At 50.7% G+C, this 26,004-nt stretch overlaps 1 protein-coding gene across 1 annotated transcript; it reads right to left on the bottom strand.

The window, feature by feature from the left end:
• Positions 1-5,542: 5,542 nt before the first annotated feature.
• On the bottom strand, positions 5,543-20,891 carry LOC109307498 (cytokine receptor-like factor 1). Its single transcript, XM_019531465.1, has 6 exons — positions 20,735-20,891; positions 17,754-17,832; positions 16,048-16,168; positions 15,146-15,306; positions 11,393-11,541; positions 5,543-9,874 (listed from the first exon to the last, which is right to left on the bottom strand). Exons 1-6 carry the CDS (start codon positions 20,822-20,824, stop codon positions 9,686-9,688), a joined length of 789 nt encoding a protein of 262 aa, XP_019387010.1. The 5' UTR covers positions 20,825-20,891; the 3' UTR covers positions 5,543-9,685.
• Positions 20,892-26,004: the final 5,113 nt, after the last annotated feature.

Here is a 26,004-nt window from a genome sequence, read left to right as displayed (position 1 = left end):
AGACACCTCAGTGCCACTGGCAGGGTATCATGATGGCTGAATGTTACTCCCCTAGCCTCATCACGTGAACGGCTCAGCGGACTGGCCACATCACTGAGAAGCAATGCTACAACCTGGATCAGACTGCAACAGAGATCGTCTCGCAGCCACCTCTTCTCCCACTCCCGGCTGTGCAGGCCATGCCCTGCTCCCGCGTGCCACCGCAGAGCTCCCCCCTGGTGTCCTGGCCCAGGTGAGCGCTCGTGTCTTCTCAACATCACCTATGCTGTAAGCACTTCAGCTCTTCAGCGGACTTAATGGGGATGCCTACTTTGCTTCTGCATTTCATCCCCCCCTTCCCATCTGTTCTCTTTCTCTCTCTCCCACAGACTGGGCAGCTCTGCTACCAGGTCCCTTCTCTTCCTCTTTCCCTGCCATGCTTTCCTGTTGCTAGGTTTCACACTCCCAGCTGCTTCTTCCTACCCAGCTCTCCTTCTCCCCTGTGGATACTCTCTAGATGCCATATTCCCTTCTCTTCCACCCAGCCCGGATGCTCTGTCTCTGCTGCTGGACAGTAGTTTCAGTCGCTTGGCTTTCAGTCCCCAAGAGTAAATCTTTATGTCAGGGCTGAACCTCCAAACTTCCACATGCTTACTTTAGGCTTCCCTTTACAGTGAGGGGTTTAGTGGTGAACAGAAACAAAGAGGGAAGCCAGAACCACATGCTCGGCCAGCATTTGATCCCCTGCAAGTGAACTGAAAACTACTGGTAGATGACAGGTCCCTGATGAACCATGGGCCTATACAACTCTAGGGCTAGGGACAGACATTACATATAAACTGGTCTAAGTGATCAGAAACTGGTTTAAACCTGTAACAGAACAGATATTCAGTGTACATAAACCAGTTTGAAAATGGCTGAAACCGGTTTGAGATAAACCCAGATGAATGTAGTATCAGACTTACCTGATTTGGGTCAAACCAGTTTATGTAACGTCTGTTCCTGTTTTAACTTAAATCAGAGTCCCCCAGCATCCCAGATGCTTTGCAGCTCTGGGCAAGGCTTTCTGCTCCACAGCAGAGCTGGCCCCTCCCCTCTGCTTCCTGGCTGGAGCTCCAGCAGAGACTTGCAAGCAGAGCAAGTTCTGCCTGACTGCCCCTGTCCCATCCCCCACACCACTCCCAGCTCAAGCAGGGATCCCTCCCTCCTACAGCACAGACCATAGCCAGCACGTGGTCTTCTAGCTAATGCTCAGAGGTGTCTGTGTAAGGCAGATAGGACAAAGGCAGACAGGACAGTGTCCGCTTAGGTCTTTTTGGAGCTAATCAACAGGTAGCTAGCAATGTCCCTCCATTTCTTCCTTGGAAAAAGTTGTTTAAGAAGAGCGTGAACTAATTAGAGAAGCTTTTGTTTTGCTGATGGGCTGGTAAATGTGGTACAACTCCCTGCTATGTAAGTAAATACTCCCTGCTGGCTCCCCTGGTCAGAGGAGCAGAGATGGGGGTGGGAGGGGGGGACCCCTCCCTAATCAGAGCATCCTGCTGGGGCCTGGCCATGCTCCCCTCAGCTCAGCACTATGGAAGGGGAGGGAAGCTCTAGCCTCCCCCGGCTTCTAGCCTGAGTCACTGCAGGCATGTGCCTGCATTTCCTCAGTCCAGAGGGGATGTCTGTATGGTTACAAATCAGTTCAGCCTAGCCAGGTTAGACTAACCTTCAAAGATTGAATCAATTCAGAATCAGACTTTTTGAATGTCTGTCCCTAGCCCAAGTGGCTGGCTGGTGTTGGCTAGGTGAGCAAACACTGAAAATTGTTCCCCTCTGTTCCTGAAGGGGAAACTACCATGTGCAGTAATACTCAGTTGTTATAAGACCATCTTTACTTTGGGAAAATGGGTTTTGTATTTTCTTGGATCTTTGTCTTTTCCTGCTGAGAGTGACTTGCGGGTGTGTTTTCAAAGGCTCCCATTGGCTTGGCTGAGCTTTGGATCTTCCATACAAAAGGTACATCACAAGAAAATTGAACCGAGCCCACTAAGCCATTTAACAGAGACAAAGGAACAGACTCCAGGGACCTTCATGTGACTGGACACAAAACACATGCAGGCTTGTAGGAAAAGGTCTCTTTCCATTACCAGTGTCCTGAACAACCCAGCTCCCATGTCCCCAGCAGTCAGGGCTGGGATCCCATGAATGCTTTCTTTCTAATTCTCATCTCATCTCATCTGATCCTCAAGCAAGTCTCTTAAACGTTATGGCTGTAAAAGGAAACAGTGCTTTGCTTTGTAAAAGGTGATGTGAGGATTCATTTGCAACTATTTACACTAGGGTTAGGCAACCCCCGACACAGGTGCTAGAGTGCATTTTGCTTGGCATGCATGCCTCGGGGCAGATGCGGGGTGGGGGGAAGGGGTCAGGGCTGCACTGCCACAACAAGGATCAGATCCCTCGCAGCTTGCTTGCCATGCACCCCTGACATGCCTACATCTTACAAGTCGAGGTTGTGGGAGTTTTGGGCACGCTGCCCGAGAACATTGCCAACCCCTGCTGTACCTGGTTTTGTAAATATAGTGGTACATGACAGATGGAGTTACTAGGAGCAAGTCATGTAATAAGTGATGGTCACCTAGCACTTTCCCGTTGTCACCGTGCTGAACACCCCAGCTCCTGGAAGCACTCCTGTACACGCTGGGACAGCACTTTGATCACCATTCTCAGAGCACACGTGCAACTCACAGTAGCTAAGAGGGAATCATTTTTATTCATCGGCGCTATGGGGTTTAGGACACACAGCTGAGCAATTTGGAGCACGTCTAGGAGAGGCAGTGACACAGACTAGTCTGTGCATTACAGTAGCTGAGGATCCATAGAGAAGGCTGTTGATACCTCCCTGACCGGCATCATATGAAATCGCATTCAATACTTGCTCCTAGAGCCAGCCTTAGGGAAAACGGAGCAATGGGTGAACTTGTATTTTGGTGCCCCCTTCCCACTCCAGTGTCCCAGCAAGTCAGTGGTGCTGCTGCAGGCAGAGGCAAGGGTGCGAGATGCCGTCCGGAGGGGAGGCAGAGCAGCATGGTGTCCTGAGCAGCAGCTGAAAGCTGGGGGCATGGGGGGGCACTGCTCCTTCTGCCTGGGGCAGGAATTGGCCAAGGCATAGGCTGCTCATGTGTGTATGATGCCCCCCTGACCATGGTACCCTGGGCAGTCGCCCACGTCGCCCACCCCTAAGGTTGGTTCTGCTTGCTCCCATTAAAGAATTTATAGTAAAGGCTGCTAGTTTTACACTCTACCCAAGTGGACATCAGAGCTGGCAAAGAAGGGCTTGGAAATGAGCATACAGTTTGCAGAGCACCACTGAGTCCTTGAGGGCTTTGCCACGCACAAAGACCCAACAGCCTCAGTGCACAGACATCAATACAAGGCTGCTCTTCCTCTCTCTGACATCGTCCTTATTTTGGTCGTCCTCAGTCTTGCTGGACCCTCACGTGAGAAATGATCTTGATCATTGCACACACATGGTGTCCTCAATGAACCTGCTGATGGCTTGTGAAAGCTACACCCAAAACCAAGCCCACTGCAAAGTCTTCAAACCCCTTTCTCTTCCAGTTCTTTCCCTCTTGCCCGCTGCACTGTGTTTGTGTCTTTTACAAAGCACTTTACTGCAAGGAAAAGACCCACAAAGCAAACATTTCATGTGATGCCAATTAGCCACGACATTCATGCTTGGCCTCGCTCTGCTGCCTGCCATGCCAGATGCTCATGTCAGAAGGGCATTTTAGCCTGCACAGCGAGGAAGGGAGATGTCACAAGTCGCAGCAAGCTTGCTTCTGCAGAAGGAGCATGGGCAGGTGTCTCCAGTGGAGAAGTGAGGATTTTAGTTGTGGTTCAACCACAGCCCTGCTCTCTGTCCCTTTGGCAATTCACTTCACTGTGGTTGAGTGTGTCCGCCTGCAAAACAGGGGTTGTGATACTTCTCTCTCGGAGGCTGTTCTTCAGGAACGTTGGCCGAGCACTTTGAGATCCCTTGTGAGAGGTACTGGGAATATGCACTGAAAAGTGGGTCTTTATTTACCATCCTGAGAGTTGGCTTGTTGTAATCTGAATGCCTCCCACTCACCCCTGTCCTTTCCTTTGTAGTGCTTGCTTATTCCTCTCCATTGAAGGCCACGACTTCTCCATGAGACAGAGTATATCTATCACAGTATATCTATGTCTGAGCATCTGCATACAAAAGCAGAGCAATGAGGAAGTATCTGGGCATGAAAATATATTTTCTTCTTTTGTTTTAAGCAATGGTATGAGTAGGAGTATAAGGAGGCTGCTTAAGCCATTGCAAGAATACAGGTTTCCCCTCACTTTATGCAGGTTCTGCATGTGCAAATTCGCTCTTGCGCCATGACCCTTTTTATACCTGTAACCTGGGCGGTACAGTACTCCAAGAGGTACCCCCTCCTCTCCAATTGAAGGGATCAAAGCAGGTGCACAAGCGCTGTGGGAGGTGTAGGGACTCTCCTCCCCCTGTAGAGCAGAGCCAGACCACCAATGGGGACTTAACCATATACCTTTTAATACTGGGAACATAACCGGCATAGATCAGAGGGTATAGTGGACACTACAATGCCCCAAGGGGGCCGGATTCAACAAAGGTTAGACACTTACAGTCACTGACAAAAAAACAGGGTTAACAAAATATAAAACACAAACAGCAGAACAAACAATACGGGTTGGTGAAATATAAAAAGGGACAAAATGCAAAATGTCAAATGACAAGGAAATATAGGGCCTTGGTACCTGGAGGGGGACAAAGGGGGGAAAACACAATGGCCCCTTTCCACTGCAAGAAGATTTGCTTCTTGTTAGCAGGAACACTGCCACGCAGCCACCACTGGTGGCAATGCTCCAGCCTGCTCGGGGTCTTGACCTTCCTGGAGCCCTGGCCTCACATCGAGCTGCCTGGCCTCTCACTGGAGGAGCTGGAAGCAGAGCTGGGAACCTCTCAGGTCGCTGCTCAGCTCCTTGCTGGAGCTGGGGGAGCCTCTCCCAGAGGATCCTAGAGCCCAGTGCGGGCCTCTCCTGCCGGCCGCACGCTGCACTGCTGAGGGTCCCACTGCTGCCTGCAGGTCCTGCTCTTTCAGGCTCTTCCAGGGCACTGCTCCTGCCCCACTGGCTCAGCTCTTGCCAGCTCTGTGAAGCTCCTTCCTTGTCGTCCTTCACTGATCTCTCCTGAGTCAGCCCATGCTGCCCCTTTTATCCCCCTCCAAGTGACCCAAGGGGCCAATCAGGGGACACGGGGGGTGAGTCTCTGGGGCCTGATTGGTGCGGAAAGGGAATCCCAAGTCCTCCAATCATCTTTGCCCTTTCAAAACCCCTGGGCCAGGTCACTGCCAGCCAGCCCATCACATACCAAAAATGCATTCTGTGCAAGGTCAGTTCACTCCTATGCGACCGCTGTGGTGGAAGCCCACAGTCCGCTGCTTTCTGCGGAGCGTCGTGGAAGTGCTGCCACGGGCAGAGGAAGAAAAAATTATTTGGTGGGGCTGAGCCAGGTGGTGGTGCTCAGGCCAGGCTGCAGCACCGGCTCCTGCAGCCCAGCCCCGTCTGGCCCCGTCGGCGTTGCACCTTGGGAGCTGGGAGCTATGAAGCCATCCAGTAGCATCGCCTGTGGCTGGAGCTCACTGGCCGCCGCAGCTGGTGCCAGTGCTTCTAGAGCTGCAGGTGTGCTGGTGTGCACCGTCTGTTGTTGGTGAGTACCAAAATTGTCTTGTAGAAGTGGTAGAAATGAGTCTCGGGGTCAGTATAGTCGGGGTCTTGGAAGGTATCCCTATTTGTTACATTGTAAAGTGGGTTCCCTTTATGTGCATTGGAGTTATGCGCCCTTTTCCAAGAATGCATGTACAGCATAAAGCGAGGGAAACCTGTATTTTAAAGGTACACGATGGCATAAGGAGCAGGATAATACTCACACAGCTCAAAATATTCACAATGAAGTTGCTCTGCTACTTTCTATTCCCAGTGCCTTGCTCCCCAGCCAGCATGTACAACCACCACTAGCCATGATATTTAGTGACCATGCTGCACATTTTACTTTCAGACCTGGTTTTATGCCTCATCTAATTAAACCTCCCAACACCCCTGTAAGAGAGGCATCCTTTTGTAGGTTGGGCATCTGAGGTGCAGTAGAGTTAAGTGTCTTGCTCACAGTCAAGGAAGGGTCATATAGCTCCCCATAGCAAAGGAGCCAAGGACCTGAGGCCATTAGGTATAGGTGAGCTGGTCCAGGTCCACAGGGGACTGCAGCACATGGATGGAAACAGTTCCCGTCAACAGCAATAAAGCTGACAAGAAGGGGAAAGTTGCTCCAAAGGCTTACACCCTTGCAGGACTTTGAGGCCTAAGGGGCTTCAGTGGGCTGACCATAAAGGCTGAAACCCTAGGGTGATCTACGGATCAGTTATTTTAGGCCTCCTGCACCTCAGCAAAGACTTGAACTGAAGACCCAACAGTGACGACGGTGCTTGACGTAAGGAAAACTAGCACTCTGCATGGAAGTGTGAGGCAGGACCATGGGTTGCAGCAGGAAAAAGGCACTGGGAGGTAAGCCTGTGTCTATGTGGGGTCTGAATCATCCCTGCGAGCAGCTGCCTTCATGAAAAGTGGGTTTAGCTGTACCAGCGTGGCGCCCTGCCTATGCGACCCTGTACGCAGTGCACAGAACAACAGCAACTGGGTCACCCCGATGAGCTCCACTGGTGCCAGGAGGGTTACGCCAAGGCTGGAGTAGATCTGCAAAGGGTAAATGAATGATTAGGCTGTATCTTTAATAAGATTACTCAGAACCTGCATGGTCATATGACTCATCAGTGGCCATCTTGGAGAGCGTCCAAAAGCATCAAACAAGCAAAATGGGACGGAATCAGCTTCTGCATCCAGGCTGCAAGTACCCGCTGCCCGTGTCCTTCTACTGCATGGCTACAGCGATGTCTGTGGGTCAGTACTGAGAGGCTTACTGTCTTGCACCCCATAGCTCGATGATTTCAGAAAACTAGCTGTGGCTATATCTAAAGGGCACGAGGCACCTCTTGGTAAACAAAGTGATTGGTAGGACAGCACAGCTGGCTTTTCAAACTGGTTTAGAAGAGTAGATCCGGCCCTTGTCTCACGCATCAATGAGAGCTGCGTGTATGTGAAAACCTGGTTCTGGGCAAATGTGGAAAACGTGGGTTTTTTGTATTTCTTCGTGCTCTCAAGTAGCTTTGTCTAATGTAACTCCTCATCTCCACAGACTCAGAGGAATTCCTTTTAAACCTTGCTTGGCAGCCACCTTTGGTGTTTCATGTTTCCCTTATGCGTTTGCTCTCCCCGGGCCTGGCAGAGACCAGCCTAGATGTTGGATTTGTAGCAGTCACTTGGCAGTCGGTGGTGCAGGTGCTGTTTCAAATGCAGCCCTTGTTTTCCTCTGCCTCACCACTTCCTCCGTCAGGTGAGGCAGGTCCAGGGTAAGACTGCCTAAATGTTTAAGAGGTGATTAAACAGAGGCCAGGGGTCCCTGCTATCCTCATTGCCACGGCAAGAGAAAATAACAAGTGAACGGTGGCTTTCAAAATATCTCCGGATCTGCGCGTTCGCCACTTGTAACCTGCGCAGTGTGCAGCTGATCAAAAGCACGTCTGAGTTAATAGGAGTGGGCTGACCACTTTCAATTCATGATCTGACTGAGGTGTAACGTTCCTGCTTTTTAGTTTTTCATGGCAAAAGAGCATGCTTGGCTTCCTCTGGGTAGTCTGCCCCACAGGAGTGCTGAACCCCTGAGCTAGGAGAGGGGAAGGGGAGGTGTGATGGCAACTACTTGAGAGTTTGTAAATGTTCAGCAATGTGGGGACGCTCTTGTGGGTAACACAACGGCTTTGCTGCTTTGTTTGTCACTGAGGGTTCCCCGCTGGGGCAGTTGTCGTCTGCTGTGCAGCCGTTGTATGCCTTGCCAAGCCTGGAGAATTATTTTTGCATGCAGCTCTGCTCTTTGTGCCTCTCCCCACACTAGCCAGGCACGTCGTTAATTCTGCACTCGTGCAGGTGGGGTTCACTCGTGGCTCATTGCAGCAATTTGTGGATGCAGAAACGTGAAACCATGCCACTGAGGTGGTAGGAAGCTTTCTGCCTTAATGAGATGAAGGTAGGTACATTGGGCACAGAGACCCCTAGAGACCGCTCCTTAGAAGCCTATGGAAGATGGTCTTGTGGGTAAAGCACTAGACTGGCACCCAGGAGACACGGTTTTGGTTTCGAGCTTAGCCAGAAATTGGTGACCTTAATCACTGGATGCCTCAGCTCATAACAATGCTAATCGACCTTGGGTGGGGTGCTCATTAAACATGCCGTTGGGCCTTGCACGTCGCAGGAGAGAAGTCTCAGTAACGCTGGGTTGATTCTTCCTCCATCTGATAGTAATGCTGTGGACAGGCTTTGCTGCGTTTGGGTCATGGGGGTGACACCTTGAGAGCTGAAGCCACCTCCTTCCTGCATGGCTGTGCTAGAGCTCGCAGCACGTTTTTCATCTAAATAAAAGTCGGGGGGAAAAACACCGCCCCCCCCCAGCCCTGCTCTTTTACTGTGCACGGGTTGTCTGCTCCGCTCCAGTCCGGCAGCGGCTGAATCCGAGCGGTGCTGGAGCGATGTCTCTGGTTTGCGAGATGCCAGGAGACCCTTGTGGTCGCTAGATGCTATATAAATGTAGCGATTTATGATGCTTTTATTGTAGCGGCTATTTGATGGGTCTGCCTTGGGTTTAAAGGCCAGTATCACACAGGCAGGTCTCGGGTAGTTGAGAGTCACACCGTGTCTCTTGTTCCAGGCATGTTTTATAAGTGCCAGGTTGCCACGCTAACCTGGTCATAAAACCAAATGGTATCCCAGCACTTCCTTAAGCAGCATGTCAAACACCCAGCACCCTCAATTATTTATGGGGCTGGTGTGGCATATTTAGATTCAGCTGAATCTCAGCTTGCATTTAAAAAAAAAAAAAAGAAGAAGTGATACATTTCTGGCTTTGGTGGTGGCAGAAAAGACAGGGGAAAAAAAATCTCCCAAATATGAGCAGTATGTAACAGCGGGGAATTGTCTTCCGGAGCCTGCAGGCGGACTGGACAACAGCTCTGGACACGCTGTCCCCTAACCGTTCGTGCCATGTGGCGATGACTCTGGCGCCTAATGGTGGCAAGCCACATGTTGCCATGATCTTTTCAGCCCCGATTGACCTCTCCGGTGGGATCGCTTTTGAGAAAGGAATCAAGCCCACAGAGTATCTAGAAGATGCTGTAAGAAAGGAAATGCAGAAAACCTTTTCCTGCTGGGCTTGCCAGTGTAGAGGTGGCCAGTGGTTGCCTGTCAAGTTTGACAGCTTGTAGAGATGCACAAAGCACTGTGCCTGGGCACTGGAGTGATGTCGTATTAATACGTGTTTCCAGACAGCCCGCCATACATTAAAGCTCTTGTACTTGCTAATAATAATAGTTATAATAATAAAGAGCACCTAATTGCTGATGGTTTCTGGGATTTTAAAGGAAGCAACAGCTTTCACAGAAAGTTTCTGGACTCGCCTGCCTTGAGGGCCTGGCAGACCCTGGGGCTCAGATGTGGGGTTGCTCTAGCCATGGTGGGGTAGCGTGCCAGGCTGGCTGAGCCACTGCCCTGCTCCAAGGCGGTGGCCCCCCTATTGCGGCTCGGCATCGGGTGCTGGCTTTGTGCTGTGCCATCCAAACTGGACTGTGATGGGAGCGCTCCACTCGCTCCAGAAACCCGTCCCATCTGCGTGCTTGCAGCGAACCTGGAGGCGGTACGTGGTGCCTGGTGTCACGTCCTCGAGGGAGTAGCTGATCTGTTCACCCACGTCGGGTTCTCTCTAACAGGGAGGAAAGAACAAGGACTATTTTGAGGACTTTCACTTCTCTTCCCCAGAGGACACTTCCTTTTCTCTGTATGCCTGGTACAAGGATTAACAGAGCGGAAGGAGGGTACTAATAACACCCAGCATCTCCCCAACGCTTCTCAGGCTTGGCTGTGCATACAATGGAGGCAGGGAGATGTGACAAGCCCAAGGCCGGGTGGCATTGCTGTCAGAGGCTACTATAAGAGCTCAGGTGCTCTCAAGGCCATGCCCTGGGCTGGCTCCACCAGGCAACCCAGTTCAAGACCTCAGGAAACGAGTGTGTAACTGGAGAGGCTTGCTTTTAAACAGGGTCTGAGCTCTACTCAGACACCACTGCTTGCAACAGCGGGGGAAGGCTGTGCAGTCACAGTCTGGCTTACAGAGGAGGCAGGCAGGAAAAGAAAGCAACTCCAAACTATGGTGCAAGAAAAAAAGGCTTCATTTCCTTTGTTTACAGGGCCTCCAACCTGGCTGGCATTGTACAGAGCGCACAGAGTCACCTAGCGGCAGAAGAATATGCTGCAGGCACTGAGATCCTGACAAAACAATCGAGTCAGACCACGCACGTGGCAGCCGCCCCCTTCGGTAACGGTTCTCGAAACCGGTGTCACCTGCTGTGCTTGTCATGTGTCTGCAAACAAAGCAGTGGGAAAGGCTACCTAGGACCAGTGGCGGGTCAGTGGGAATTAGTCAGTGGAGCTGCACCCGTACGCGGGGGCCCAGCCTAGCCTACGGCGTGCGAGACGGGTGCTCCAAAGCACGCTGCTTTCTGGTGACTCTCGAGGAGCTCTTACACCAGCGGGAGCACAACCTGTTCGAGGCGCGGTGCTGACACACTCGTGCTCTGGCTGGAGTGGAGGACGAGGGAGAAGTGGCTGCCCGTGCTGTCTCTTTCCTGCCTGGGCTGGGAGAAGACTCTTCCCTTGCCCGCGGAAGGTAGCTTTCTGGCCTGCAATGGCACCAGAGGGGCAGGAACAAAAGCTGTGCTCTCCATTGGAAACTTAAGCTGATTGTGTCTTCTTTGTCTTTTTGCTTTTCTTGTACAAGAATCACTGGGTTAAGGGATGGTTTGCTTGCCTAGCCCATCCTCCTGGCCAAACACAGGACTGTCTCCAAAAGGGGCTGAAATTTTCAGTCCTTTCCAGAGCTGTATGGTCACAAGTCAGTAATCTAAGATGCTGACTGCAGAGGCGGATCCATTACCCGTATAAGCCGAATGCAGTCTGGAGAGCTGGGCAGGGGTGAGTTTGCTCATGAAGTTTGCTTTCCTTGGGACAGAGCACGTCCCGGGGTTGAACACAGCGTCTTCTGAAGCCTCCTCCCCTGTTTTCATTCTGCATTTGCATTTCATGGGAACCGTACAGACTGACATGGCTCAAAGTTTTTTCCAACCAGTTATGGTTACCCATGGTTCGTATGAGAGAAGCTTCTCCTGTGTTGCATTACAAGCACAGGTGGTGGTGTCAGGCCTAAAGACAGAGGTAGACTCACCTTCCACTCCCTGCTCCCCTGCTCCTGGTACCGGAGTTCAAACACCAATGGGTAGAAGGAGGCAGCGATGCCCGGCGGGTACTGCCATTCCACAGACAGGTGGGTGCCAAATCCCTCCGTGGTCAGGCCTGTCGGTGGTTCTGTTTTGGCTGTATATTTAAAAAAAAAAATCTGATAAGGGAATCAAATCACTTGAACATAGTGGGCCTCTGTGTGTCCTGTGTGTATTTGCACGAGATCAGAAGTTTGCTTGTGGTCCAGGGTCAAATTTTCAGACGTATCTAAGAGATTTAGATGCCCTTTTTCCATTGAGGACAAGTTGGGGGCCTCGAGGCCTGGCTGCTTTTGACAGTGCGACTTAAGTCCAGGCTCCCTTAGACATCCCTGATGAGTTGATCCCTAGTCTCTACAAACAAGAGAAAACCACTCCAAAATGTTACTAGTATCTTTAGTTTAACAGGGTGATTCTCCATGTAAACCTGGCAGGCCAATGGTGCAGTGGTGGGTACAGAGAATCAGCTCCCCTTTGAATTTCAGCTTAAGCAGGGCCTGGGAGCTTTGTCATTTAAAAGCAAACCAGGGAGCAGCTGGCAGTAAAACTCACGGGCCTGCCCTGTCTTGACCAGCAGCATTTCTGACATTGCTGTCCTAAGACACTGGGCAGCTTCCTCGCTTACCCTGGAAGTCCTGCCAGGGTAGGTCAGGCCCTGCAGCGCTACAGGGATTGTAGGGACTCCCCTCTTCTGCTTTCCAAATACCCACCAAAAATAATGAACTGATGATGAGCGCCAGAAACCACCAGGCTTGGGCGAACCCTTCCTAGACTTTGGCTCCCGTTCCTAGTCGGGCAGCGGCACAAGCCCACACAGCTCACTTCTCCTGCTTGAAAGCCCAGTTTGGGGAATGCGGTTACACACCAGCCTGACTTCGCTGGGACACGAGCATGGACTCAGATGCGCTCAGACGGGCTTACTTGGACGGGAGCTGAGCGAAATCTCCCAAAACCTCGCCTGTGGATGGGCAAGACGCCCCCCCCATGTGACAAAGCCCGTGTCTCGTGCTCGGGGGCAGGTGCTAATGTCATTCTTGTGGGTGCAATAAGGCAGGAAAGCGTCACGACTGTGAGCGTTCATAGCTTCGCACGGGGAGAACTAGCAGGCCGCCCTTTGCAATCTGGTGGCAGCGTTTTTCCCCCCTCCTTCAGGGGCTGCTGTGTTTTCTGTATTCTCCAGTTTCTGCTTGTTTTCATAACCTCCTTGATTGAAAAAGGGCAGAGGTTGGCAGCTGATGGGTTAGAGAAGAGGTGTCCGGGTCAGGGGAGGAGACCTCTCCCTCCTCTGCTGAGCGGCACAAGCTGGTTTCGGCACAGAAGTACCCGGTTCAGTCCCTGGCAGAAAGACTCGGCTTCTAGCACACGGCGTGTGTGCGTGTGTGTGTGTGCGAGTCTCTCCCCACCCCCACCCCCCCACAGACCTGGCACTGAATCAAGTCACAGGAACCAGCCTAGGAAAAGGCTGAGCTGTTTCGCTCTGCAGAGGAGGGGGATGGGTGGCGCACGCTGCTGAAGGCTGAACAAAAAAATATATGAGGCGGCTCATACAGAAGAGAAGCTGGCAGCCAAAAGTGAGGGATGGGAGGGAAAGCAGCGCCAGTGTCAGGGCGTTTCAGCCGCTACTGCCTTTGAAAGAGGTCCCTGACATTCAGGAGCTGCCACCCACCATCTCCCTTGTAGCATTACCATGCTGTCCAGGGGGAAAAACGGGGGAAGAAAGGGGTCCCCTAAGGGGCTTGTGTGCGCAGCACATTTCTCAGTGTCAGGGGGCTGCGTGAGGGCTCAGCAGTGCCCTGCCTGTATTGCAATACCATTTGGTCCTGCCTTGGTAGCTAGCAACCATCTGCGTTGGAATCGCATTAATGAATCATGTTACAGCCCTTTAAAGACAGGGCTTAGGCACCTCTCCAATATGGCTGGTGTTAAAACACAGCCCCTGAAGTGGGGGAGCTTGCGGTTCACACAGAGGGACCAGACCGCTGCGCCCACTCCTGCCTCCCAGGCACCCCGAGTCCGAGCAGAAGCGGCGAGGGGCCCGATCCTTCCCTTCTCCGGCGCCTGCCCGCCTCTCCCACGGCAGGGGGGAGGCGAGCTGGCTCCTGCATCGTTGCAGTTTGCAATGTTGCAAACTAAACGACGTGCAAACTCATTTAAAACCCCCCAAACCCTTGCACATGTACAGCGTGATGCCATTAAGCCACACAAAGTGACCTTTTCATCACGTGTCCGTGGTAATGGCGTCACATGTACAAGCACCCTGAGCTCACAGATGGGGCACACCCGGGCGGGGGGGGGTTCCCCCTCGAGCTCCATCAAATTGACATATTTCTAGCCCTTTTTAGCACGGCTCTACAAGACCCTCCTGGGCCTGGCCTTCCACCTGAGGGGCAAGGGTCTGATTCTGGAGCAGCTGCACGCGAGTACCTCCCCGTTGCCTTCACTGGAAGCTGATGGCAAGCAGCAGCTGCAGAGCCGAGCCCCTGAGAGGTGGAGAGGCAAGAAGCAAGACATGGACGGGGGCAGGCTCGATGGCACAAGATTTAGAAGGAGGTTAGTGCTCCCCCCACCCCTCCGGGAAAGATCTGTGCAGCGAGGAAAGGGAATACAGGTAGACGGTAGCAGCAGCAGTGCAGGCAATCAGTAGAAGGCTGTATTGAAGCCAGCAGGCTCCCTGGAGGGGTGGGGAGAGGGCGGAGGGGGTACCTATTAGCATAAGCAGCCCTGAAGGCAGGGGTCTCTCTTGTTCCAGTCTTTGGATGGAGTCCTATAAGATAACGAGCACCCTAAGGCACTTGCCCCCTGGGTGGAGGCCTCCTCTGCTGTTTGGCCCCAGGGACTGCCGCAGAAGGAGACAGCTGTAGTGCTGGCTGAAGTTTCTTTTGTTTCTCAGCAAAGGTGGGGCCTGGGCTCTGAGCACGGGGAACAGCTGGTCCTCATGTGAGCTTCACGCTGAGAGCGCTAAAGCAGAGCGTGCTCTTGTGGGGTGACTTGCTCTCGTAAGGGGCCCGTGGAAAATAAAGCAGGTTTTTACCAAGGGTCTAGCAGCGCAAGGTTAACATCCTAGCATGGAAAAGGCCCTTTGTGCAGGTGCAAGGACTCTCCACCGACTGCCATATGTCGAAACTCGGAGTGGCTTTGTCCACCCTGGGACTTTAATCCCGTGTGGGGTACACAGTGTAGTCAGAGCTCCACCCTTTCCCTATCGAAGATGAGGCTTGGGTGGTGAACAGCAAGAGCACTTCAAGGCCTGAACAGGAAGAGCTCTTCAGATGACTGCACAGACCTAAAGTTACAATTATCATTCACCCTGGTCAGGTGTGTGATCTCTATTCGGTAGATGGGGAAGCAGACAAACCACTTACCATGAGGCAGAAGTGGAGCTGACATGGTGTAAAAGCCGTCTCCCCTTTATCTCATGGTACGTAGTCCATCTGACCAGACCCAAGACACATCATTTGCTTTGCATGCAACTCCAGAGGGAACTAATAGCTCACTTGTTCCAGGCTCCAGTAAGACCACTACAACAGACTTCCTTTCTCCTAATCCAGAGCCCGTTCAACTCATTAGATGTCTTTCCATTGACTCCAGTGGGCTTTGATCAGGCCCTAAATGTGAGAATTTACTTTAATTTCCTGTCTGCTGAGAATGCTGTTAATCAGAGACCCAACCAATCAAGCAGTGATACTTCAAATCGCACGCACCAATGTCTTCGGTGTTAACTACCAGCTTCTCCGACGTCTCACTGGTGGTTTCTACCCAGATTTCATAGGTCAAATACAGGCACAGGTTGACACGGCTGAAGTAGCAGGAGTTTGGGCCCTGGGTGATGTAGTCTTTGCACTCTTCAACTTCTGTTGCTCCCCTGAGCCAAAGGGAAAAAATATTAGGTTTCTTTGCAGTAAGGTCTAATTCAGCTGCCCCTCATCTCGCACTTCATCTGAAAGAAGGTACAGTATTTCTTTTCAAAACTGCAGCATCCTGACCTGCATGCACCCGAGTCTCTATTGTTCATTTCTCAACCCATTGCACCGCTGCTGGAATATGCTTGTGTGCTGCCAGCCATTTCCTAAGGACAACCATCTGGATGGATGGCATGGCAAGGTGTATTTGGTATGTCCAGCTCCTAACACCCATCCCTGAGGCACCTACCTCCTGTATACGCCTGCCAGAGTAGTTAAAGAGGGTCAGACCAATGCATGTGATTCACAGACACACACGAAGTGGGGGCTGCTTCTTTCTGACTACACCAGCAATAGGTCAAGCACCCACAGTAGCACGTTATAAGCTCTAGAAGACCCATCTGTACTGTAGGGCCAAATATGTGAACAGAAAGACACTTAAACCATTATTATCACTCCCATCTATTTTTTCAGAGATTGTGCAATGCAGCCATTGCACTGCTTGTCCAGTCCAGCCCACAGTGCACACAAGACACTAATGGAGGGGGGGAAAACCAAATGCAGAAAATGAAACAATCCCAAGCAAGAGTTGCATCCTAGCCTGCTGTAAGCCCTTGCAAAGTTGTGGGCTCTCCCATGAGCCTGTACTGCGCTGAGGATTGTGTTTCGTGCCTCAGATAAAATTTCTGTCCACTTTTCCTTACCTCATCTTGTACCTGAGGTGGAAAGTTGCATTGGGCCGAGCACCATCCTGTGGACTCCAGTGGCATGACATGTATTTGGGATAAAGCATGAAACACTGCAGGTTGAAGTGGGAAGACACTCCTGGAGATAACAAGGGGAAAATTGGGGAGGGGAGGCTGCTATTGCATCAGTCGTGCCGACTGCCATTCATTTTTGCTACCAGACGTAGGCAACATCATACTGGTAATGCTGTGAAGCCTCTCCTTGTAGAGAAGTTGGCATTCAAAAAGCTATAATATTCCTACTGCACTTTTACCCCACATATTCCAGGAGGGAACACTGCCTTCTTCTCAGCCTAAACCAGAAATGTGTTTGGAAGAGCATCTCTACCTAGCCTGCATCACAGCCAGGCTGTTTTCACCTCCCTCCTCTAGTTAGGGCTCTAACAGAGTGCTGCTGCTATGACTCTATTTCAGGGGCTTTTAATGTAGCTGTTAAATTTACTCCAGGCTAAAACCTTGGCAAGTGAAATCTCAACCTGGGGTTCGTTTTGTTCTAAATCTGGAAGCGAACAGCTGTCTACCTGTTTTAGTGCAGAAGAGCGCAGAAGCTGAGAGCCCCAAAGTAGGATTCCAGATGCGATTCTGCTTTGATTAAAATGAACCGTTTCTTTTTTCCAGGCCTAGAATATGTCAGATGGGAAAGTAGCTTTTTGATAGCCGGGACAGGAGGAAATGCGGGAAGGCCGCAGAGTTGGTTTGTTTAGCATCGTGGCTTTCAGCACGTGCATGCTGTGAGTGATTCTTCCCCCCCCCAGACCTGGCTCAGGCCACAAGGTCCCCGTGCATGTGCTTCTCTCTTCCCTATATTTGCGTAGCTACAACCCCCTGCCCACAGCACTGAGTCTCAGATAACAAAAGCAGATGCTGCCACATCGCCCCATCTGCAGCTCCCTGCCACTGGCCAGGAGGCCTTCCACCTCCCCTGCTCCACGCGAAGGCCCATTCCCTCCCTCCCCAGCTGGCCAAACAGAGGCAGAGGGACATCCCTATGCGCCTGCAAATCCTTGCTTACAGGGCAGCAGGCTGGCATGTCCCGTGCAAGGGGAGAGCAAGGAAGGTGGTGCACGGGGCATCCTGGGCAGTAGCCGGCAGCCAGCCCCCTGTGCACTTGCTCCTGTGTATAGGATACAGAAGGGGCAAGCTGTGGTCAGAGACAGGGGTTCAAGAGTGGCTCTCATCACACTAATGAGATACTTAACTGCATGTTTTCCTAAGGGGTCTGGCTCCTGCTGTTAAGCCAGAATAACAGGGCAGCTGCACAGTGCTCTTAATCACTGAGGATCAGGTTCCCATGTGCTGCTTATTGCTGCCTTATAGGCACAACACCCGCAGCTGCTGTGTGCCGGGATCCAGGCCCGTCACCGCGACACACATGATCTCTCTGATCAGCATCTGACTAAATGCTGCTGCCTCCTCCAGGAGAGAGGCTGTCTTTGTGCTCAGCGCTGTACAAACACAGACCAACATGGGGCCCTGGTCAGGATTGGGCATAGTATCACAGCCACCCCTGGGGGTCCCCCCATTAAGCCCAGTAAAGGAAGGGGCTCTCCCTTCCCTCTGGTCACACCGCCCTTGCTCCCCAGCAGCCCAGATCATTTCTCACAGGGCACTGTGGTGAATCCCTACAACTTCTCAGTGCTTGGTACCAAGGCAGTGGCTTTTACCTTTCGGTTCCAGGTACCGGCTGGAGATCCTCACAATCGCAGCACAGATGAGGAAGTAGTAGTTAAGCAGCCCTGCCATCTGGGGAAACATAATGGATGCAACATACGGACAATTAAAAACGCAGTGACAGCATCTACCGAGAGCTCTGTTTCTAGCTTTATTTAAAAACTCCGGCACTTCAGCTCCCTAACAATGCAGCCCATGGCATCGAAACAGTGCCTCTGTAGCCTCCTCCTTCCCCCCGCACCCTCAGTAGTCTGGTACACGATGTGAAGAAAAAAGTGTGTCACTCCACTCAAACACAAGCAATCACTGGGGTTTTGTGGTGGATAGATGCTTCCCCCAAGTGACTGTCTGTGCTTAGGCAAAGCAGTGTGATGATTAATGACTACCTTCTTTCTTACCATTATAAGATGAACTGGTTTTTAGCAACCGACCTGTTTGGTGATGCCCTGCGGGATACAGGACTCCTGGGTTCTGCCTCCAGCTCTTAGTGTGGCTTTGGCAGGAGCTTAGTCATTGCTCTGCATTTTGGGGTAGCTTTCTGTAAAATGGGTGCACCGCTTGCTGCAGCATGCTGAGACTTTGAGCAGCAGGGCTGGAAGGTGCCTCTGGAGGTTACTTAATTAAGGATTGCCTCTGCAGGGCTTTGTGCTTCCCAGAGAACGGGCGATCCATTACTGCACTGGACAGCACGGCCTGAGTTATATTTACTAAGCAGAAAATTGAGGCCTTCCAACAGCCTGGCATCGTAAAAGGGGTGTGCAGTTCACAGTGGGAAAGAGATAGCTGTTCCATGGTGGATGGTTAAGCAGATGAAATACCGTGGGTTGGTTTTTCCCCTTCTTCTTGATGGCTAGATATGTTCTCTGTGAGCAGCATATCCTGGGGTTAATGCGTACGCTGACCCGTTTGCTGCTGCGATGGGATCGTTGGACCAGGCTTCTTACCAGAGCCAAAGTCTGCCGGAAACTATCGCACATTGACCCTATCTGTCCCACCAGCTCTGTCGGTGTTTCACTGGAGCCGTGCTAGTGCAGCCTTGTCAGAGGAGCCAGCGGAGCTCCTTCCCCAGAGCAGCATGGAAAGCGGGGTTTTTATCCTGAGTGCCATACTGCCCAGCTCAGGGGCTAGGCAAAGCCTTGCACTCTTGGCAGCCCGTGTGCTCTGCAGAGACCCTGGCACTGCATGATAGGCCCTCACCCTCCGAGGCCTCTTCCCAGTCTGTCCAGTCCAGTTGCCACGAGGGTCTGGACCAGGGTTTGACCTCGTGAGACTACACCAACTGGCCAGAGAGGAAAAGGCTGCACCCCCGTGAGCGCTAATACAGCACGCCGGGAAGAGATGCCCGCGCATTCCCAGGGCGTTAGCGGGGGGAGAGGATTGCACCATGTATAATAATTTATAATTGGCAAAGATTATCCCATAATCTAGTCGAATTGACAGGGATCGCAGGCACTTTCTAGTGGTCTGCCAGCACGGGAATTAAAGCTTCTAATTATGGGCTGATCGTGGCACTGACTCCCTCCCTCCGTGTCCCTGGGCAAGTCCCTTTACCTTTCTGCCTAAGTTTCCTCTCCTGTAGAAGAGAACAGCTTTTCAGCTGGATATAAGCAGGCCTTGCAAACAGCTGTGTTTTCCTGTCTCAGCTCAGCCACTGGCAACACACAAGAGCTGCATGGTACAGAATTAGGGTGAAGGATGAAGTAAGGAATAATCATAGTGGGCGGATGGGAATCAAAGGGGGCTCAGTGGGCCGCACCTCAGGCTCCACAGCAATCTGTGAGCTGGGATGGAGATGGAGGGCTTCCTGCAGATCTCCCACTGCCATGACAGAGAGATTAGCAATGCAATCAGGGAAAAGCGAGGCATGTATTGCTGGCCAGAAGCACCTCAGTACCTTACAAAATGTAGCCCTGTGCTTTCGTTTCTCATCTGTTAGGCTGTTAGCACTGCTCTGGAAAAAATCTACTTCCCCACACCCAGGGTTGCAAGTATGCCTGCTCAATGGATGCCTCCTTCAGCCACTCTTTTTCTTCTTTCCCCACTTCGCCTTTCTCTTCCTTCCATCCCTTTCCAGTTCCTTCACGGCAGTGACTCCTCACTCCCACCCACCATTTCACACTTCTGCCCCCACAGCAATTGTTGCTAATATAACCAGTCACAAAGTAGTTAATATTGACATTCAAGAGCCGTGTTGGCACTAATGAGCCCATGAAATAAAGAGGTGAGACAGGGTGTAGATCCATTGTTCCAGGCTGCCGGCAGACTCAGGCAGATGCAACTGCATCCGTTACACCCAGCTTCTTTACAGTGGTTAGGTCAGCTTCTAATCAGTCTTTTTAAACAAGTTTCTGCAGACTCTAATAAGGGCCACAAAAGCATCAGGTGGGGCAGGTATCACCCCTGGTCCAGATACTAACTGCAGGTACAACCCTGTGTTTCATTCAGATGAGTAGGGCTCCATGACAGCTTTACTACTGCTTCAGCACAATGTATTGTGGGCCTGATCCTGTAACTGCCCCCACCCAGAACTCCCAGGAAAGCATGGGAATTCTGCACATGAAAGGCTTGCTGGCCTGCGCCTTTTGCAGAGGAGCCTCTGGAGAAAAGTGAGAGTTACTGTGCACTGCCCTGTTGCAAAGAGTTTGAACTGTGGCTTATTGCCCTCCTTTCTGCCCAACCTGAGTAATCTGCAGAGGGATGAAGTGCTGGCTGGGCATCGCTGCCCTGGGGAAATGACTTGTAAATACCTGCCATTTGGTGCCACCTGGTGCATCCCAGAGACAAACTATTTCCTTTCCAGAAGCTAGGGATAAAAAGTCAAGCATGGCAGGGAAGCTCTAGCACGCACCAGGAGAGGAGGATGAACCCACACCTCTTCTCTTTGCTGTGCAGTTCATATCCCACCCCTACCCCAGCACCAAAGTGCTCCAAGCACCCCCAGTGCAAGCAATGCCAGCAAATAGGAAAGACTCACATCAGCAGGTTCCCTTTCTTTTTCTGCCTGGTGCAGGGAAAGTTCGTATCTGTCTATGCAAGTCAGCACTGATTTATATACCCATCGCATTAGCTAAAAGTATGAGGGGGCTGGGTTTTATAAGAGGAAAAAAAAAAAGAACAACCTCTTTTCTGGTTTATTTCTGGTGCTTAATTTTATTCCAAGTTTCTTTTTCAAAAAAGGGAACTGAGCAATTTTGAAGGAAATCAGCTAGCCAAAGGCAATCCTGAAAAGAATCACCCAGGAGATTCTCTTGGTTCTTTTAGTCTAACAGGACTTCCCCTGCCAGAGGGACAAAGGTTTGTGGAGAGTCCCTGGCTTTATGAAGTGTCTAGTTGGCATGCATTGACCACACTTCCACACAGCAGTGATAAAACAAAAGTGAAAGGAGAAAATGGCCTGTAATTTATGGGAATTACAGGGAGAAGCTAGTGCCTTGCTTCGCTCCAATCGTTCTGTTCTCAGGATTTCCTGCCGGGAGGAGGGGTGGTCTTAGCCAGCTTTGCTGCAGGAAAACCAAAGAGGGACGATTGTGCCTGGCCTCTATGCCAGTGGCATCCCATTCATTCGAGGGAGCGGGCCAAATTCCACTTATGCTCACCTGAAGCTTCAGGCCTTGCACCCCAAAGCAGAGCTGCCTGCTGTGAGACAGAGGTAATCAGCTCAAAGGGAGGAGATTTCATAGTTTCATAGTTGGTAGGGCTGGAAGGGACCTGCGGAGATCATCAAGTTTGACCCCCTGCCCTGGGCAAGAAAGGATACTCGGTCAAACAACCCTGGCTAGGTGATTATCTAGCCTCCTTTTGAAGACCCACAAGGTAGGAGCGAGCACCACTTCCCTTGGAAGTTTGTTCCAGATCCTAGCCGCCCTGACCGTGAAGTAGCACCTTCTGATGTCCAGCCTGAATCTACTCTCAGCCAACTTGTGGCTGTTATTCCTAATTACTCCTGGTAGTGCTCGTGGCAACAGGGACTTTCCCGTTTCCTGCTGGTCCCCCCTGGCAAGTTTATAGATGGCCACCATAGATTTGGTTTTTACGTGGTACCTAAACCTTTGAGGTTAGATCCAAAGCAGTACATACAACTCAGTGAGGCACCTTGCAACAGCCTGCCTGCCCCAGGAGGGCGATCCAATCAACAGGGTTAGGCATCCAGAGTGCCTTAAATTGGATGTGGGGAGCGAAATACCTCCAGAAGGTGCTGAGCAGGGAACTTTGGTGCTGAAAAGAAGCACCTACAGTTAGCCAATAGGAAATGCCAGGCACCTGACTGAAGGTCTCACATTAGGTGCCTCCATCATCGAACGGAAAGTGCCAAACACCTTGAATTCAATGCCAAGTGCAGCCCTGTGGCTGCATTAATACAGGAAGATGAGGACAGTGGTTATCTCTTGTCTTGTAATCTACTGGCTAAAGCACTTGCTTAGGCAGTGGGAGATGTGGATTCAATGTCCTCAGCCCATCTCTCACTTCCCAAGTGAGTGCCATAACCAGTACGGGACAGAAGCATCTGGGTCAGGGGTGGGCAATTATTTTGGGTGGAGAGCCGCTTACTGAGTTGGCAAGCTGTTGAGGGCTGCATAACAGGCAGATATTGATTTTCTAAATTTTTTAGGGGCCCCGTGGGCTGGATAGAATGGCCTAGTGGGCGATGTCTGGCCCACAGGCCACATTTTGCCCAGCCCTGACCTGGTCGAAGGTACCCTGCAACCACCTTCTTGAAGCTGAGCCACTGAGTCACACTGATACAAGATTCACAGGGCCAGGAGAACAAGTGAGAGGAGTGAATCTATTGCCACCTTGCCTAAAAGGTACTGGATGGCCAAATTCAGTTTTTACTTAAAACTCTGAAGACCCGTCACCTTCAGGGGGTTGCTCAGGTGTAACGGAGTTGGATTTTGCCTGTGTGATCATTTACTAACAAACAAGAACGGACTCTGACTCGCTCACCCAGGACTGGGCTGGTTCCAGAGGGCTGAAACCAAACTCAGCCTATCTGAACGTGCAGGGAGCTAGTCTGCAGAGCAAGAGGATGCCATTTGTCCATTCACTGACTTGCTCTCTACAGTGCCTAAAATAAGGGTGCAGACACACGACATGTTGACACTTTGTATCAGGATAAAAGTCGAAAAGACGCACAACCTACAGAGTGTGTCTGTCAGTGTGAGTTGCTCCAATCTGGGGTAAAATTAGTCCTTGGAAAGTTGGGAGCAATGACAGAGCTGTCTGCTCAGTGGAAACAAGCTATTACTGACTTTCCTGCCACTAAGTGGCCAGGTGCTGTAATAGCCACCTGATGTAGGCAACTATCTTGAAAGAGCTGCTTGTCTGAGGCTGCTCTGAACTCAGGTGTAAGTTAGACCAGTGCACGTGTTGTGGTTGTTCATTTAAGGAGATAGTTTTGCCTTAATTTGTGGTTTCACTGCCTCAGAGAAAACAGTATTCATGATACTGGGTTATTCTCTACTGGATCTTGTTGCATTTTACTCAGTTCAGTGCTAAGTGGCCAATTTTTTGGAAACTCAGACTCTAAGACGAGCACCAGCGCCAGACTGAGCGCGTGCAAGTTATGTGGGAAAGCACTGGGGCCTGGCATTTGTTGCAGTTGGAAGTTCCTCATTTTCTTATTGTCCAGTTTCACACCCATGTATAACACAGAGAGGGCCTTAACCTACAGCTGAAGTAGAGCTGGAAGCAGCTGCACTTTGGAGCATGAAAAAACGGAAGCTACTGAGTTTGAACCACCTTCAAAATAGCCCAGAATATTGTTGACAAGCTACAGGAACAGTACTTGTGGCTTTGAGATGACCTGGGAGCCATCTCTACTTAAAGGTGTCACTAATTGGTTGACGCCTGTTACTTACCTGATCATCACCTGTCAATCGCATGTGTCCAATTTTGTGTTCTGGAATAAGCCCTTTACATCTGATTGCATTGTAAGTAGCCAGCTTCCACTTTCTAACATACCCTGTCCTTATTTTTGTGCATGTGAAATGTCACCCCGAATTCATGAACTAAAAGAACTGACCTTTTAAAGACGTCTTTGTTAAGAATGCAGTGCAAAGGGAAGTCTGTGGCTGCAGGAGCTTCAGAGTAACTGAGAAGTCATTTAAAAAAGAAAGGTTGAGTAGCTGGAACAGAACCTATAAACTTCTCTTGGCATCGATGGATTTCGATCTTTCAGAAATATTTGAGTACTGCTTCAGCTTCTACTATCCAGGGAAGAAAACAGAGATGGAAAGATATTTGGAGCCTGAACTAGATGACCTTATGAGGTCCCTTCCAGCCCTACTTCTCTATGATTTGTCTGAACAAGTCAAGAAGATATTTATGTCATCATCTACAATTGGATCATAAGGTCATAGGAAAGTAGGGCTGAAAGGGATCTCATCTAGTCCAGCCCCCTGCTCAAGGCAGGATCATCCCTGAATAAACCATCCCAGCCAAGTGTCCATCTAACCTGCTTTTGGAAGTTTCCAAGCATGGAGTATCCCCAGAGTCTAGGTAGCCTGTTCCAATGTTTGCCTACGCTCATAGTCAGAAAGTTCCCTTTAATCTCCATCTTAAATTTCCCTTGCCGCAGCTTGAGGCTGTTGCTCCTACTCCTGTCCCCTAGGGCCACAGAGAAAAGCCCATCTCCATCCTCTCTATAAGTGCTCTTCAGGTATCTGAAGACTGTTATCAAACTGCCCCCTGCCACCAGCCTTCTCCTCTCCACCAGCCTTCTCCTCTCCAGACTAAAGGACCCTAGTTCTTTCAGCCTTTCCTCATAAGTTTTGCCTCCCAGGCCCCTAATCATTGTTGTTGCTCTGCGCTGGACTTTATATAAACTGTCCACATCTTTCCTGTAGTGCGGGGCCCAAAACTGGACCCACTGCTCTAGGTATGGCCTCACCAGTGCTGAATAGAGTGGAAGAATCACTTTCCTTGGTTTGAGAGTGACACTCCTGTTAATAAAATCCAGGAGGCTGTTGGCATTTTTTTGCAACAAAAGCACACTGTTGGCTCATATTCAGCTTGTCTGCCATAATCCTCAGGCCCTTCTCTGCAGTACTGCAGCCAAGCCAGTCATTCCCTTGTCTGTGCGTATGGCTATCCTGTCCCAAGTGCAGGGTTTTGCACTTGTCCTTGTCAACTCTCATCTGGCTGACTGAGGACCATTTCTCCAGTCTATCCAGGTCATTCTAGATCCTAGCCCTGCTCTCCAGAGTGCCTACCACTCCACCCAACTTGGTGTCATACACATATTTGCTAAGTGTGCACTCAATCCTATCATCCAAGTCATCAATAGAGATTCAGGGAATAGAATTATAGGTTTGGGAGGGACCTCAACCATCTGTTAGTGCAAACCCATGCACAAATACAGGACTCTTGTGTTTCCAAGGCATCTGTCCAGGATGCCTGTCCAACCTCTTGTTGAAAACCTCCATTGAAGGAGATCCCACAACCTCCCGAGGCAGCACATTCCATTTTTCTACTGTTCTTGCAGTAAGGAAGTTTTTTCTGAGATTTGTTCTGAACCGTTTTTTCCTGCAGTCTAAACCCACTGCTACATGTCCTGCCTTCTGTGGCAAAGGAAAACAGCTTCTTTGTGGCAGCCCTTCAAATATTTAAAAATGGCTGGCACGCCTCCCTTAATCTCCTTTGCTCCAAGTCAAATGTCCATAATTCGTTCAACCTTTCCTCATGCAGCTTGCTGCCCGCCTCTGTCGTCTTCATTGCTTTTTTCTGGACCCTGTCCATCCTTCTTAAAATGAAGGATCCAAAACCAGCATCTACAATTGCTCAGGCCTAACCACCACCAATGAGTACCTCCCATGTCTTACTACATTATTCTTTTACTGCCACCTAGGACAGCGTTTGCTTTCCTTGTGGCAAAATTAATACTCAGCCTCCAGTTGCTTCACAGTGAAAACTGTGTTGAATTAGTGGCACTTTAAAGACAGTTGTACTGCATGCCACTGACTGAAAGTGGTACTTCTTGAAGCAGCCTGACCTTGTGGTGGCATGTTGGACTCTACCCCCATCCCATTTCCACAGCCAATGATAGCAACGTTCACTTATCCCTACATTTGGCCAACTTTTACTCCTGCAGTATAGGCTTGCTTCGATGTTCTGTGACCAAATCCCTCCCCACATACATCTAGCACAAGCAGCGCTCTTATCTACCTGCAGAGATATGCAAAGGGATACATATCAAGAACAATGCAACTCATACTTTCACCAATTAATAACTGGAGGCACTTCCTG

Source organism: Crocodylus porosus, unplaced genomic scaffold (assembly GCF_001723895.1).
Source record: "Crocodylus porosus isolate Cpor-Errol unplaced genomic scaffold, CroPor_comp1, whole genome shotgun sequence".
Classification (NCBI taxonomy): Eukaryota; Metazoa; Chordata; order Crocodylia; family Crocodylidae; genus Crocodylus; species Crocodylus porosus.
This window is presented reverse-complemented; position numbering and strand designations above follow the sequence as displayed.